Genomic DNA, 15,994 nt, shown 5'->3' with positions numbered 1-15,994 from the left:
TTAAAAGGGGAAAAAAAAGGAAACATTTTAAAAAAGCTACATGTAAAACAGATGTGCAGAACGAGAAACAGAGCTGAAAATTCCATCACATGGCAGGCTTGTGGCAAATTGGAATATTACATATAAAAAAAACAGTGCAATATGTTCACGTTCTGAGCTGAAAAAGACATTCCCAGACAAGCAGTCAATTCCCCCCAGAGTGAAAGTTATTACTCACGTGGGAAATTGTACATGAAGCATGCCTGCGCCGATACGATCCATTCTGCCCGGGTTTCACAGAAAATGGCGATGTTAGACCGGGGCTTCTGCCCAAGAGCAGCAAGTCCACTTCCAAACTGAGAGGCAGCTAGGTAGGCTTCCTCATAGGTCATCCAATTGTATTTCCCCAAGATCACCTGTAAAGACAGAATTGGCAAGCATGATTCCAAGTATCGTGAGAGAAGAAAGGGTCCCCTGTCACAGCTTTCATGTAAGCACTGCATAATAGTGGTGCAAGATAACCTCATGGCTGCAGTTGTATTACTGTACTCCCTTAAAGTGTACCTGATGTGACATGACATGATAGACGTGTATGTACAGTGAATAGGCATACAAATAACTATGTCCCTTTTCTTTTTCTGCCTGAAAGAGTTAATGACATTACCATGTGAGGAGGTAATTGTAGAAGAGGATAGAAGCAGCTCGTGTGCAGATCTGACATTGCGGTTGGGTTGGTATCTGGCGACTAGTGAGGAGATGTACAGGGGAGAGAGATTGTGGAGAGCTTTGTAGGTTAGGGTTAAGAGTTTGAACTGAATCCTCTCATTAATTGGTAGCCAGTGAAGAGCTTGACAGAGAGGGTCATCAGAGGAAGAGCGAGAGGAGAGATGAATGAGTCGAGCAGTAGAGTTCAGTACAGAATTGAGCGGTGCTAGTCGGTTCGTTGGAAGTCCACCAAGCAATATATTGCAATAGTCCAATCGAGATATAAGAGCATGTACTAACATTTTGGTTGTGTCATGGGAGAGAAAAGGTCGGATACGTGCTATGTTTTTCAGTTGGAAATGGCAGAAGCTGGTTAGGGAGTTAATGTGAGGAGTAAATGAGAGAGAAGAATCAAATATTACCCCCAAGCACCGTGCTTTGGGAACTGATGTTATAGACGTGTTAACATTTATTGTAATATCAGGCAAAGGGGTGGACAGGGATGGTGGAAAGACTATTAGTTCAGTTTTATTCATATTAAGTTTTAAAGGGAACCAGAGACGCCGGAATCAGAAAAAGAAAAAAAGATTTCATACATACCTGGGCCTTCTTCCAGCCCCATAAGCCTGGATCGCTCCCACGCCGCCATCCTCCGCTTCCTTGATCCGCCGGTGCCGGGTCCCGTCACTTCCGGCAGACGCGGCCAATTGTCCGCATCACATGGGCTCCCAGCATACCCTTACGCGTGCGGCTGCGCAGTATGCAGCCGCACGCGTAATGGTATGCTGGGAGCCCCTGTGATGCAGACAATTGGCCGCGTGCTGACGCCGACTGGCCGAAACTACGGGACCCGGAACTGGCTGATACAGGAACCGGAGGACGGCGGCGTGGGAGCGATCCGTGCGTATGGGGCTGGAGGAAGCCCCAGGTATGTATAAAATCTTTTTCCTGGCGTCTCTGGTTCCCTTTAAGAAGTGAGAGGACATGAAAGAGGAAATAGCGGACAGGCAGTCGGGAACCCATGTGAGGAGGGAGTTAAGGTCTGGGACCGAGAGGTACAGTTGTGTATCATCTGCATATAGGTGGTATTGGAAACCAAATGAGCTGATTAAGTTACCAAGACCGTGCATGTAGATGGAGAAGAGGAAGGGACCAAGGACAGAGCCTTGAGGTACCCCTACAGACAGAGGAGGCCTGATCTGAATAAAAAACAGTGAAAGACCTTCCAGAGAGGTAGGAAGATATCCAGGAGAGAGCGAGGTCCTGTATTCCTATGGATGAATGGATCTGTAGGAGTAGAGTGTGGTCGACGGTGTCGAATACTGATGACAGACCTAGAAGGATGAGTATGGAATAATAGCCTTTGGATTTAGCTGCGAGGAGATCATTAGCTACTTTGGTGAGGGCTGTTTCTGTGGAGTGGTTTGGCCGGAAGCCAGACTGGAACTGATCAAGCAAGGAATTTGCAGATAAATACTGACTTAGTTCAGCATGAATGTGGCGTTCAAGTAATTTAGATGCAAATGGGAGAAGTGACACTATGCCCCTTTGTGTCCTCCTCTATGCCCCTTTGTGTGCTCAGTTTGTCCCAGTGTCCTCCTCTGCATGGGCACAGTACAGGAAGTCCCCAACATCGCGGCGGGTTGGAGGTTCGTATTGGCAGCATTAACAAGTCAGGAACTCCCTGCATTTAGACTATAAGACGCAGGGACTTTTTTTCCCCCACTTTTGGGGGAGAAAAAGTGAGTCTTATAGTCCAAAGCAATACAGTAATCCACAGGTAGATATAACGTTCTGAAATTGGCAGGATATTCAGTTTATAATTTATTTTTCAAAATCTGTACAGGTAATCCTGCGCTCACATGTATCTCCTCCACTCCGTGATAGTATTATACATAGAGAAAAGAGAAAACACAGAACATAGCATAATACTGTTTAAATGACCTATATCCTTTATACAGTCCCCAATGCCTTGCATGCACACATAAATCCACCAGCGGTCAGTTGTCATACGCCCTCACCGTGTGGTACCATTTACCGTGCCACACCCAGCTGAAAGAGCCCTGTGCAATAAGCACTCAATCAACCTTGGCAGAAAATGGTGAAAAGACAGGCACTTTCCGCAGTGATTACACCATAAACAGGGTCTTGCAGGTCCTCACCCTCTAACGTGGCCGCCCAGGTACAGACAGCAATAAAAGCACAGACCCACAGGTTCGAATCACCTCCTCTTTGGGACAGAGGTGGGGAGATAGTCCCAGACCCCATTACACCAAGTATGGTAAAATCAACAGGGGAGCAGGACATCAGAGGGATGGCCATTATGGTGGGAGTGGGGGATGGCGAAACCAGTATGAAACACCCAGAACCCCAGGGTACAGGCCGCCCACTAGTTTCCAGAGACCCAAACGGGAATGGAAACCGCAAAACATGCAATATAACAACTCAGAGCAGGTGCCAACACAGAACCGATATGACCCTTCGAATGAGGTTGGGGATGATTTTTTTGGGAAGATATGGGACGAGATGAGGAGGCAGCGGGTGGGGGAGGGGGAGTTGGACCCGGGTGGGGGGGGGGGGGGGACGAAAGCGAGGAATAGAAGAGGGTGCAGAGGGGGGAGAGGAAAAAAGAAGAAGGTAAAAGGAAAGGGTATCTTTAATATCAGCCAGATTGAATTGAAACCTGAGGAAGTGGCTATTCTAGATAAAGGTCTCAAATATGCCCCGAGGCAAGGATTGAACAAGTTTGGGACATATATTAATATCGGACGGAGTATGTACATACAGGCCTGCGCAATAGGTCACTGTTTAACCCAGGAGGTAGCAGCACTGGAAGTACTGTTGAAACTTTCAAACGTCTCATAGTGGCAGACTTAGAGAAATTAGATGATCAGAGAAAAGATGGCGAGCTTGTGACAGCTCTAAGATTGGCAGAAAGGAAAGATTTATTGGTGAGACCAGCGGATAAGGGGGGTGGGGTGGTCGTCAAGAGTAAAGAACAATATGTGGAAGAACTGGATAGAATAGTTGGCGATGTATCAACTTATGAGAAATTGAGGGGGGATCCCACAAAAAAGTATAAAGATAAATTAAGAACCATTTTAAGAGGGGGTTTGGAGGCCAATATAATCAATGATGTAGAGTTCAAATACCTTATGATTGACGCCCCAAAAATTCCGGTCATCTATCAAAATCCAAAAATTCATAAAAATCTAGAGAAACCCCCGGGGAGGCCCATAATAAGTGGGATAGAATCCCTTAATCAACGGGTAGGAGAATATATTGACAAATTTTTGCAGCCAATAGTACGAAAACTTCCACACTTGATTGACGATACGAAACAGATGATCCAGGAGGCAGAGAAGCTGCGATTGAGAGAGGGTGACCTACTAGTGACCGCCGACGTGGCATTATTGTATACAATAATACCCCATGAGTTAGGGTTACAGTCGGTTGAACATGCCCTGGCGGATGAGGGTACTCTTAAGAGGGAGCAAATTCAGTTTATCTTGCGACTTTTGGAATTCGTTTTGTTCCATAACTGTTTCTGGTATGCGGGTGATTTTTACAGACAGATCACGGGATGTGCTATGGGGGCCAAGTTTGCCCCCAGTCTGGCGAATATTTTTATGGACAAATGGGAAAGAGAGGTATTATGACATAGTAGGAGCGGCCCAGTAAAAAACTGGTTTCGGTACATTGATGACCTCTGCATTATCTGGGGTGATAGTGCAGAGGAGTTTGAAAAGTATTTGCGCTGGCTTAACTCCAATGATAGGGGAATTAAGCTCACGGCGGAATACAGTCAAGACAGAATTTGCTTCCTGGACCTGGACCTCTATAGGAAACTGGATAGACTACAGATGAGGACACATTTCAAAAAGACCGATAGAAATGGGTATATCCCATACTCCAGCTGCCATCACAGAAATTGGCTCACCAATATACCTAAAGGCCAAATGTATAGAATCAGAAGGAATTGTTCAGAGATTACTGACTTTAGGGAGCAGACAGACATGCTAATTGATAGGTTTACTGAAAAAGGCTACGATAGAGACAAATTAGTGCAGATTAGGGAAGCGACAGAGTATGGATAGGGGACATATGTTACAGAATGGGAGGAGTAGAACACAAGATGTGAATAAATTTGAGTATGCCATATTATTGGATTACAATTCCAGATATGATGAGGTGGAACGAGTGTTTAAGAAACACTGGAATATACTGAGGGCTGATAATGTTTTGGGATCAAGAGTACCAGCACAACCACGGTTTATATATAGAAAGGCACAAAATTTGCAACAGTTACTAGTTCCTAGCTTTATAGATGGCCCTAATGTTCACAGGGGAGATCTATTGGGTAACAAAGGTTTCTTTCCCTGCCATAGTTGTGTGGGGTGCAGGGAAGCGCAGGGATATAGGGGACAGCAGTTTGTGGGATGGAGTAATGGTAAAGATTACAAAATTAGGGACTGTATCACATGTAACACGCACCATGTGGTGTATTTGTGTTGGTGTCCATGCGGGTACCAGTATATAGGGAGGACGACAAGGAAACTCAAGGAACGCATAGGGGAACATGTAAGAAACATTAAGAAAGGTAATGAGGCACATAATTTATCTAAGCACTTCTCTGAGAAGCATGCAAGGGATCCGACGGGTCTACGGTTCTGTGGGATAGAGAAATTAACATGGAAATGGAGGGGCTGCAATAGGATTAGGGAATTATCCAAGCTGGAGTCACGATGGATATTTGAAATGCAGACCATGCATCCAAGGGGTCTCAATATTGAGTTTGATCTCAATTGTTTTATATCAGATGATTAAAGTGGGAGATATTAGGTTGGTAGACTCCCCCTTGTCCCGCTGCAGGTGCATTGAAATAACCCCCCTCCCTTCCCCCCCCCAAACCCACCCCTCCCCTATACCTAACCCCCCTGTCCCCTGTTCCTGTTTCCCCCCCCCCTAACCCCCTTTTTTTCCCCGCAGTGCATATAGTATGTACATGTTAGGTACATTGTTACTTTCTTGGGGTATTGAGTGGGATTATTATGAATAGGAGGCAGTCATATATTTTATGCTATTTGGGTAATGTGTAGTTAGTTGATTTATGTACTAGTTATGCTGCTATGTGATTTGTATGGTCTGTTATGCATTGGGGGTGCACAACGGGGTTCGAGGCGAGGGTTTATATGTATGTATACATTTGTATACCTGGGCCCCCTTTTTTATATTTTTTATATTATTTTTATGTAACTGGTAAGACACATCAGGTTTAATTGCAGTTTGCTGTATGGGAATCGGCTCCCTCCGTTTAATCCTATGAGCCGATTCCGTATGTTTACGGAATGATGCCGGGGGGCGGAACCTCATGACGTCCGAGGTGGGACGGACCGGAGCTCTGCCATTGAAGGCAGGTGATGGGACTAGAGGCACGCCTGGTCTGACGTAGACATTCTCTATTGGGTAAGATGATGCTGGGATAGGAAGCAGTGAGTCTGCTGGGAAACATTGAGGGTGGAAGTATTCAAGCGGCCATCTTGTTTATGGGCATAACGCCGGCAGGTTAACGAGTTAGGATGGTGGATATAAAAACACCGATCACCCATACGCCTCCAGCCCCTGATGAGTACGGAGGTACGAAACGCGTTGGGCGGAGCTTAGAGGCGTTGGACAAGTCGGCATGCTGGATTACATTTGTTGATATGCGCTGTTTTTATCTGGGAGATGTGAGTGCACTACTTTTTAACTTCTAATAAATAATACAGTTTTACACTATGTTGAGCTCCTTCAGTCATTAGGTTGGATGAGCACTTTTGCTGGGAGATTAGTATTCCGCTGAAGAAACGCTGAGGAGAGTGCCGGGGATAAAAATCATAAGTGTGGTTGCTGTCTTATAATTTGGGCAGCAGCCTAAAAGGTGAGAGGCTAGTGGTGGTGGTTAAGAACTCACACACAGGAGGAGGTGATTCGAACCTGTGGGTCTGTGCTTTTATTGCTGTCTGTACCTGGGCGGCCACGTTAGAGGGTGAGGACCTGCAAGACCCTGTTTATGGTGTAATCACTGCGGAAAGTGCCTGTCTTTTCACCATTTTCTGCCAAGGTTGATTGAGTGCTTATTGCACAGGGCTCTTTCAGCTGGGTGTGGCACGGTAAATGGTACCACACGGTGAGGGCGTATGACAACTGACCGCTGGTGGATTTATGTGTGCATGCAAGGCATTGGGGACTGTATAAAGGATATAGGTCATTTAAACAGTATTATGCTATGTTCTGTGTTTTCTCTTTTCTCTATGTATAATACTATCACGGAGTGGAGGAGATACATGTGAGCGCAGGATTACCTGTACAGATTTTGGATTACACACTATATGCTTGGTGACTGATTCTGCGATCCATGGACATGTGACATGATGAACTAAGTGATTTACATCTTGTAAATTTGCACATATTTTGAATCTGGGTAGGATTCTAGGAGTGAGTGAGCGCACTTTTTGTTGTATTTATTGTCTATAATTTATTTTTAACTACAGCAACAGTATAGTGCTTCGTGTACAGACTGCTCACAAACTCTAACCTTCGTGCAGGAGAAAGATCAGCAACCTTTTTTTCTTTTTTGGTTTATCTGAACTAAAACAGTGCTTGTAGCAAACCAGGTAAGAAAACTGGAAACGTTTATCAAAATCTTTGTACATGTACACAAATGACTTGAAAAAGATTATTCATTCCTAAGGCCTATTTCACATGGACGGCTGAACTGCTAGTTTGTCGAGCAATTCAACCGCACAGCTGATGGCCACAAGCTCCATGCACAATGTTGAGTAAAACTGCGCTTGTAACGTTTGACACGAGATGTTAAGCAATGGCGAAAAAACATCTCATGTCGGTGGTTGTCGTGCGCAGATGCAACATCGGGGGGCCACCTGTCCACCTCCTATGCTGAGCACTAGCAAGCACGCAGCCAGTGGATGGGAGCAGCTGTCAAGTAGAGATTTCACTGCCTGCAGCTGCTCATGGAAAAGAGGCCTAACAAAAGTAACATTTTACTTAAAGGGAACCTGAAGTGAGGCTGCCATATTTATTACCTTTTAAAGAAATACAGTTGCCTGGCTATCCTATGGATCCTCTGCCTCTAATACTTTAGACCCTGAACAAGCCATACAGCAGATCAACATTTTTGTCAAATCTGGAAAGATTAGCTGCATGCTTGTTTATGGTGCAATTCAAACACTACTGCAGCAAATATGGAGCATTAGAGCTGCCAGTCAATTAGCATTGTTTAAAAAAGGAAATAAATATGGCAGCCTCCATATACTTCTTGCTTCAGGTTCTCTCTAACTTTTTGGCCACTGCGCACAAGTTATCTCCTTTGAGATAACTGTTCAGCAGCACTGTACCTGGGGATATTCTGACATGCTCGTCTACCCCCAAAATGCAGGTGACATGTAATTGGGGGCTGGAGGATGTCAGCGTACAGCACAGCTCCTGGGACAGAGGAGACCAGCTGTATGGTAGATCAGGTAACCATCACAAAGCTACCTGCAGCACTCTGCATTTGGAAGGGTTGGGCCATACACATCACATACAGCCCTTTCATTCCAACACATCTGTAGTTGATTGGCTAACTACTAAAGATAAATGTTTATCGCCTGAAATCATGATCATCCTGGGTGAAGATACGGAGTAGTGCATCCATACACAGTAATGCTGGGAATACACGATGCGTTTTTGCGTTCGTTTTTGCCGTCGTTTTCACTTTCGATCGATTCTACTCTCGATTCACTGCTCGATTCCCCTCTCGATTCCTTATCTTTTCTTATCAATTACATTCACTTGAATGAGGAGAATCGAAACAAAAGTAGAATCGACCAGATCCGACAGGTTGGAATTTATCTATCGAACCCATCTATCTAAAGTAAAAACTTAACGTGTATTCCCAGCATAAGGCCTGGAGCCCACTAGGAGCACTTTTCTGAGCGCTTTGTGATTTGAAAAGCTCTTGCTGATGTAATGCTGTGGGTGTGATCCCACTAGAGGGACGAGATTTTATAAATATCCCCCATAACATTGCATTAGCGAGAGCGTTTTCAAATCACTACTAGCGCTTAAAAAAGGCTACTAGTGGGTTTGAGCCCTAATTAGGGATGCATACATAGCTGAACAGAAAGGCCATTTTTAAATCCATCACAAAACAAGGCTCAGTATACCTGAAGCGATGATCTATTCTATCTTAATGCACAGTCCAGTCCAGTCCCTGCCCCAGAAGGACCATATCCCAGTAAAGGCACTCCAGTTTCTGCCAAGCTATGTCCCTCAGGAGCCCTTCCATAAGCATATTCTCCATTACTCATACAGAGGAAATGCTCAATGGAGACAAGCTAATGAAATGCCTCATAATGAACATAACTCATGAAGGGAATTGGATAATAAAAGACATCAAATCTTGCGTGACACCAAGAGCTACTAGAATATGTAAGCATAAATATGGAAACTGTATTCCCTACAATGACCCTTTAACATGGAAAGTCTCAAGAACCGTAAAACTGGCTTTCTTGTGCTAAATGATTAATGGTTAAACTGTGTGAGTGAAAATCTCTGATGAAAACAGATAGGACTCTAAAAAGCTCCGAAAGACCAACACTGCCCTTCAGTGGCAAAATGCAGAACTACAAAATATAAAGCATGAACCTAGGCAAGCTGGTGGGAAACAACGTGGCACTTTGGCTCTCACAGATCGATCGGTGGTTGTGGCTGAAGAGAGGTCAAGGAGGTTACCTGGGCTACCCAAGACATACATCCAGAGCCGGGACAAGGTCCTCCAGCACCCAAGGCTGAGACACCAAAGTGCGCCCCTCCATCCCTCCCACCCAAGCGGTCACACACTGTTTGCTATTAGACTAAGAGGCACCCCAGGGCCCCCAACACCTTAATCTCTAGTTATCTGGCTTGTACTCACTTCCTTGTATCTCCTTTTCTTATTTCTTTCTGCTTCAAACACAATTAGGAATGACAGCTGGATGAATTGTGCGCCCCCTCCTACACTGCGCCCTGAGGCTGGAGCCTCTCCAGCCTATGCCTCGGCCCGACCCTGCATACATCCAAGGCATGCACTTCCCATTAAGGGCTGTTCCACACCGAACATTGGCCAAAAAAAAAAAAAAACCTGCGATTGTGATTTTTTGGGAGATTTTTCACGATCACATCCAAATGTGCTTTCATGCAGCGCTTCGTCGATCACAAATGCTGCAGTGTCAATGCTCCAATAGGGAGACACTGCACTAGCAATCTGCTAATCCCCGTGGAAATCGCATGCGATGTGAACCAGCCCTAAAGGAAAACAAAGTTACCAAGAATATTAATGATTCCTGGATTCCAAGTACAGCAGTATCTCAGTTATCCAACATCTGCAGGGATTGAAATGTGCCAGATAACTGTAGATCCTGGTTGCTTGAATGCTACTAATAGAAATAACTAACCAGGCAGGGGTGCCCCTCTGTCTCCTCTACTATATATGCTATTTGCATGGAGCATCTTGCAATGGCTTGAAATAACTCCTCCATTGTAGGTATCGATAAAGATAATGTTCATACCAAGCTAGCTCTATTTGCAGATCTACTTTTGTACTTATCAAATTTAAAAACAGCCTTTCTTAATATACCAGGAAATGTGAATATGGGGTCCCAAGCAACTTCAGAGTGAATATATCCAAAACGTTACAGTACTTTGTCTCCCACATTGGTACATTTCCTATCTATGTCATTCCCCCATAGATGGCAAACCGGAAGGATTAAATACCTGGGTGTTAGGTGGTAATCTAACCCCATCACAACAGGCTAAGGCTCCCTGCACACTGCAAATCAGTTTTGCGATTCCGATTCAAATTTTCAATTCCGATTTTCCCTTAATACATTCAACAGAAAAACGGATCAAAAAATGCAGCATGCAGTAAAGATTGAAAATCGGAATCGGATGTAAAAACCGATTAAAAAGCGGAATCTGAATCGGAATCGCATGCAGTGTGCAAGGAGCCTTAATTTGATAGCAGACCAGACACTCCTTCAGAGGATGTCGGGTGGAAGGTACCTACCTGCATATCTGGTAGTATTGCCCCAAGGCCAAAATACCTATGGACCAAAATTTGTTAATGGATCTATGCTGCACTGGGCTTTTCTATATGTAAGGACCCTGTAGAAGTTCTATTAGGTGGGGAAATTGCAGGCCTCTTGAAAGCACAATAGCACCTTACATTTTAGATCTTAACCGCAGTCAAACTTACAATAGCAACAAGCGCTTTAGAAACGAATTGGGTCACTATCTATTCTTTGAAAAAATGACCGTCATGGAAGAGAAGTTGACTCGATTCTAGGCCAGCTGGTTCCCTCTAGATGACAACTACTATGGTGCCCTTATGAGCCCAGAGACTTTGCTCTAATAATAACCTTCAGTCAAGCTCCAGGGACTTAGTCCCCAACAACTCAGCGATCACAGGCCCACTCCACTCCCAGAACACCTCCCTCCCTTCTTTCCTTTGTGCTTTGGGGTTGCTCCCACACCTTTCGTTAGACACTGTAGAACTAGGAGACACACACTCCTGTAGTCAAACTACAATGGGCATGATTCACAAAGCTTTTTCACCTATTTTCACCTTATTTTACTTTTTTAAGCTTCCGAAGAGCAAAAATATAATATAATCGAGGTAAGACAAGTAACATTGAAATGAAGTTAATCAGGAACAACTTACTTTGAGTGATTAGTTTGCTTGTAAATGTGCTGAAAGGTTATTTTTATCAATTAGGTGATAAATAAGTCATTTATGACAAGTTATGTGAATAGAAACCTCATGTTCCTTTTTCTCTTCAGGTGGCTGTACTGCTACTCTGACGTGAAAGGTCAAGTTAATGGGTGCAGGTTTGGTTACACATTATGTGATTTTATTAAGACATTTGTTGTTCACTAATCCATGTCAATGTATAGTTCATGTTGATTTCCACTATGCATTTTGCCTTTGATGGTCTGTTATCACATCGCCATTCAGCTGTGAACAGGTCTAGAAATATCCCCATCTCTCCTGTTTATCATTCTCATTCACATTTTATTTATAATACGCAGGTGCTAGTGGTTGCACTATTACTTGTCTGTGTGTTTGATATGTGCTCATTTTGTACCATTAAATGCACTGTTATGTTTGTTTATCCTTTGAAACTTCAATAATTGAAAAAAAAAAAAAAAAAAAAAAAAAAATTCTAAAAATCTAAGTGACCTATTTGCATTGAACTTCCCACCATTGTCTGCAACAATAAAACAAGACCTGAAGAAATGGAACTGCGTAAATGGAATATGCGTAATAAAGATGGATATATTGCCGAAGCTGCTCTACGTCATGCAAGCCCTCCAGATTAGGCTTCCTGGCACTTTTCTTAATGGACTTCAATTCTATTTCTTAAAGGATATATCAGGCAAAAACAGTTTGTTGCCGATTTACTTACCTGGGGCTGGAGGAACCCCCAGGTAAGTAGATGAGCAATAAAGTTTTTTGCCTCATGTATCCTTTAAACGTCATTTGGCACCAGATGGAGGTGCCCAATTTAAAAACCTACTATACTGCGGTTATCCTGACAAGGGTACTGGTTTGGTTACAGAACAGAAACAATTATCAATGGTTCTAGACTCCTTATTCTCTGATCTGGACCCAGGAGCCCTACTATGAGTACCAGCCTTACTTAGACCAGGGGGAGGACTTCCACTGGTCCCTAGCATGGAACTGAAGGGGTGGAATCTGGCCAAACACAAATTTGGGAACTATTCTACTCACTGCCCTCTCCCCGCTACTACACACTCCAGATTTTGCCATGGGAGTCGGAGCCAATTCATTCCTAGGCTGGTATAGACACTTCTGGGCACAACTCGGACACATTACAAGTACTGGCTCCCTGGTAGAATGGGGGAGCCTGGGTAACCCAGTAAAGCAACCAAGGTAAGTTGGTTCCTACTACCTTTTGATCAAATGTGTACCTCACAGTACTCCGGGCAACATAAGATATCTGTATGCTATGTTAATATGTACAGTTACTACAGTGCTTTTCAAAAAAATGACTTCTACCTAGAAGAGTGATCTGGGTTACCAGCTGGAAGGAGAGACATAAGTAAACTATAGTGGCCCAATCCAAGGAGAGTAGAGTAATGTCCAGGTGGTACCGATGCCCGGGCCCAGACTTTCTAAGTTATCTTTGTTAAAGATATGGTGCTAAAGTGGGTACCTATAAGCATACGTGGTGGAGCTGCTCTGTTATTCAAACTTTCTGGAAGGCAATTTCGTCCCTCAATGAGACAGTATACTCACAAAAGCTTTCATTCAAACCGGAAATAGCCTTACTATCTCTTCTTCCAAGCCAAGAATACTTCACTCAATGATAGTAGCTAAACTTTTAATAGCCTGTCACTTGAAAAGTTTGGCTATACTGCCCATGTTGCAGATATTTAAAGAAAAACAATATTTGATATTTGACTCTACCACACTTCACAAGATAGAATGGACGCATATGTTCTCAAGTGGGCAGTCTGGACGGATTTTTTTTTAGGACTCTCAAGAAGCCAAAGATATTGTAGAGCACTCTTAGGAAACTACATTGTGCGTTTTCCTTGAAGATGGGCCTAGGTTGTGTAGTGGGTCCTGGCTTGGGTTGAGATCCTTATATGTATGGTCTAGAGGGGGATAGAGTAAGGATAGGGTGTTCACCTATTGCATACTATGCATATTGATACAAAACCATTTTCTCTGGTTATGCTACTGTGTGCCTAAAATTCAAGTTCTCATGGTCTGAACACCAACTGCCCCTCCAGATCTTCCTACACTTTAGTATCACTTACCACATGTGCTCACCTACCTTTTTAAAGACCTTCCCATTAGGCTGGACCTCATCTTCCTCGCTCAGCACCTCTCTGGTTCCCAGACAGCCCTTGTTTTTGAAGAGCTCTGAGGCGTGCTTGAAGACTTTATCCAAAGTATCACAGCCTGGATAGAGGGAGGTGGCCAGGCTGCTGAAACTGTCCACTGAGCGGTACGGACTCTTTGGATCCTCACTTACAGGTTTGGCCTTTACTCGAGTGGCAAGTCTCTGTCTCTCTCCTGCTCCAGACAGAAAGAACCATGGGACAAATGTCAGGACACCATACAGCCACATACAGAAGTGCAAAAAGTAACGCAGCACTGGGTTTATATCTTCATTTATCTTCATGTTTGTGTTCAGGGACGGGGGCAGATAGTATCAGAAAGACCTGAAAGGAAACAGACATTAATCAGGAGAGAATGTAATTTGTGTAATCTTTATTCAGGAAACAGGAGAGGGTCAGAACTTCACACGTTTAAAGGCATCAAAAGAGCTAAAAATGTCAACCTATCAAATTCACCTTTGACATACCGGTAAATATGGCAAGAACCTGATAGCCTCAGATCAATGCACCTCCGATACAGTCAAGGACTACTGTATGGAAACTATAATACCTTACATCATCTTTATGTAGCTGCTAATCTCATTAACGTAGATATCCAAAAAAGCCCCAATTCAGCCCTGTAAATTTGCAATATGTTGTATGTAGCTAAACTAGTCAGACATTGGTCAAACATCTGATCAGCAGGCTTGTTCAGGATCTCTGATTAAAAAGGTACTGGTGGTAGAGGATAAGCAGGAAAGCATGGCAATTTGCATTGTTTAGAATGATCTATTCCTCTCAATTCAGGGGTGCATTAAGTAAACAATATCAATATCAATTTTACATTGTGGAGATATCCTCATTTCCTGTCTAGTTTCAGTCTCGGGAGACCATAGTTGCTGCTCATTGACCTGCCTACCTTCCTACAATTTCTCATCAGATCGGCAAGTCGAATCAATTTCCGACTGGTCTGATTTGATCTCTGATTATTTTTCTAATTGATTTTTCGATCACTTCACTACAAAATGGATCAGAAACACAATCAGAATTTAGATCGGACCTGTCGGAAATTATCGATTCGACCCGATCAGACGAGAAATTGATGCGTAGCAGGCATTAAAGGCTACCTGAAGTGAGATCAGAATCAGAATCATTTATTTCGCCAAGTACAACGGGAGTTGTACCTGGAATTGTTTTTGGCTCATACAGGGTCGGTGATGGTACAAACACATACATGCGAACTACAACACATACAATCAAATACAGTATAGTACAAAGTAAGCATATACCTATATATACACATACGGCACTTAACTATAGTGGAGGACGCGTGGGGAAGTCTGGAGTGCTATGTGAGGGGAGCAGCCCCAACTACTGCCCCACAGTGTGTCCTGGAAAAGAGTGGATAGCGAAGAGAGAGAGAGAGAGAGAGAGAGAGAGAGAGAGAGAGAGAGAGAGAGAGAGAAGGGACAGCGAACGAGAGAATTGGAAAGAGAGAGAACCCAAGCAAGAGGAGAGAGGCAGAGAGTTCCTTCAGGGCTGCAAATTGAACCCCCCCCCCCCCCCAGTACAGTCCGACAAAATCAGTCCGAGCAGAGGGGGGCCCGGTGCACCTGGTAGCAAAAAGAACATGGAGCCAGTTCTGGTGGAGGAAAACTGGGCCTTCCAGGGATCCAGGGCTGCTGTGTAGGCTGGTCAGAGTGGCCTGATGGATAAGAGCAAAGGGGACTACAGAGCTGCACTGTGCTGTTTGAGGACTGCAAGGCTCGGTGGTGGGGAGCAGGGCCTGACTTGTTTCAGTGGCGTGTATGGAGCAGGAGAGGGATCGGGGTGAACGGAGGCGCACATCCCCCTACGGGTCACAGTGGTGGAGGGGCCGCAGCCTTGCATCTCTGTGATCGTGAGGGAGCAGAGAGAGTGGTGGTGCACATACCTCTCCGGGCTGCGGAGGTGGAGCTGCCTGCTTGTTACTGTGATGGCGTCCCCGGGCAGCGGTGGTGTAGTTGCAGCAGTGCGGGGCAGGCAGTCCCCGGATAGCAGCTGCATTCCCTGAGCGACGTCTGGTTGCCCCGGCAGCAGTGTTGTGGCTGCCCCACGTGGTATCCAGCGGGACTCTGTACCGAAGGCGATGTGCGGCCAGCAGGGGTAGAGATGTGCGGTGGCAGAGGAGCTGGCTCGAGAGTCGCACAGCGAGCAGCAAGAGTCAGGCAGCGGAGCAGTGTGAACGAGTGCCCGAACAGCTGATCGGCTGTTGGCCCGCAGCTAGCAGGCGCCCTGGGCTAGCTGGGTGGCCTGCATGGTGTCATCCTCCGTGGCCGGACGGGAGCCTCTCCGCTGGAAGCCGTCCCGGATCCCGAGCTGCGGTGCTGTGGTGGGACCA

General features: G+C 44.8%; 1 protein-coding gene across 1 annotated transcript in view; it reads right to left on the bottom strand.

Annotated features, from left to right (window-relative positions):
- The window catches only part of ACSL3 (acyl-CoA synthetase long chain family member 3), a 152,679-nt gene that overhangs the window by 81,189 nt on the left and 55,496 nt on the right, over positions 1-15,994 (bottom strand). The window contains exons 2-3 of the mRNA XM_068280564.1: positions 13,569-13,959; positions 218-395 (exon numbers count right to left, since the gene is read on the bottom strand). Of these exons, the coding sequence (XP_068136665.1) occupies positions 218-395; positions 13,569-13,919 (529 nt within the window). The 5' untranslated portion in view covers positions 13,920-13,959. The remainder of the gene's footprint in view (positions 1-217; positions 396-13,568; positions 13,960-15,994) is intronic.

This window comes from Hyperolius riggenbachi, chromosome 4, assembly GCF_040937935.1.
Source record: "Hyperolius riggenbachi isolate aHypRig1 chromosome 4, aHypRig1.pri, whole genome shotgun sequence".
In the NCBI taxonomy this organism is placed as follows: Eukaryota; Metazoa; Chordata; class Amphibia; order Anura; family Hyperoliidae; genus Hyperolius; species Hyperolius riggenbachi.
The sequence above is the reverse complement of the archived record's forward strand: the minus strand, read 5'-3'. Positions and strand labels throughout refer to the sequence as shown.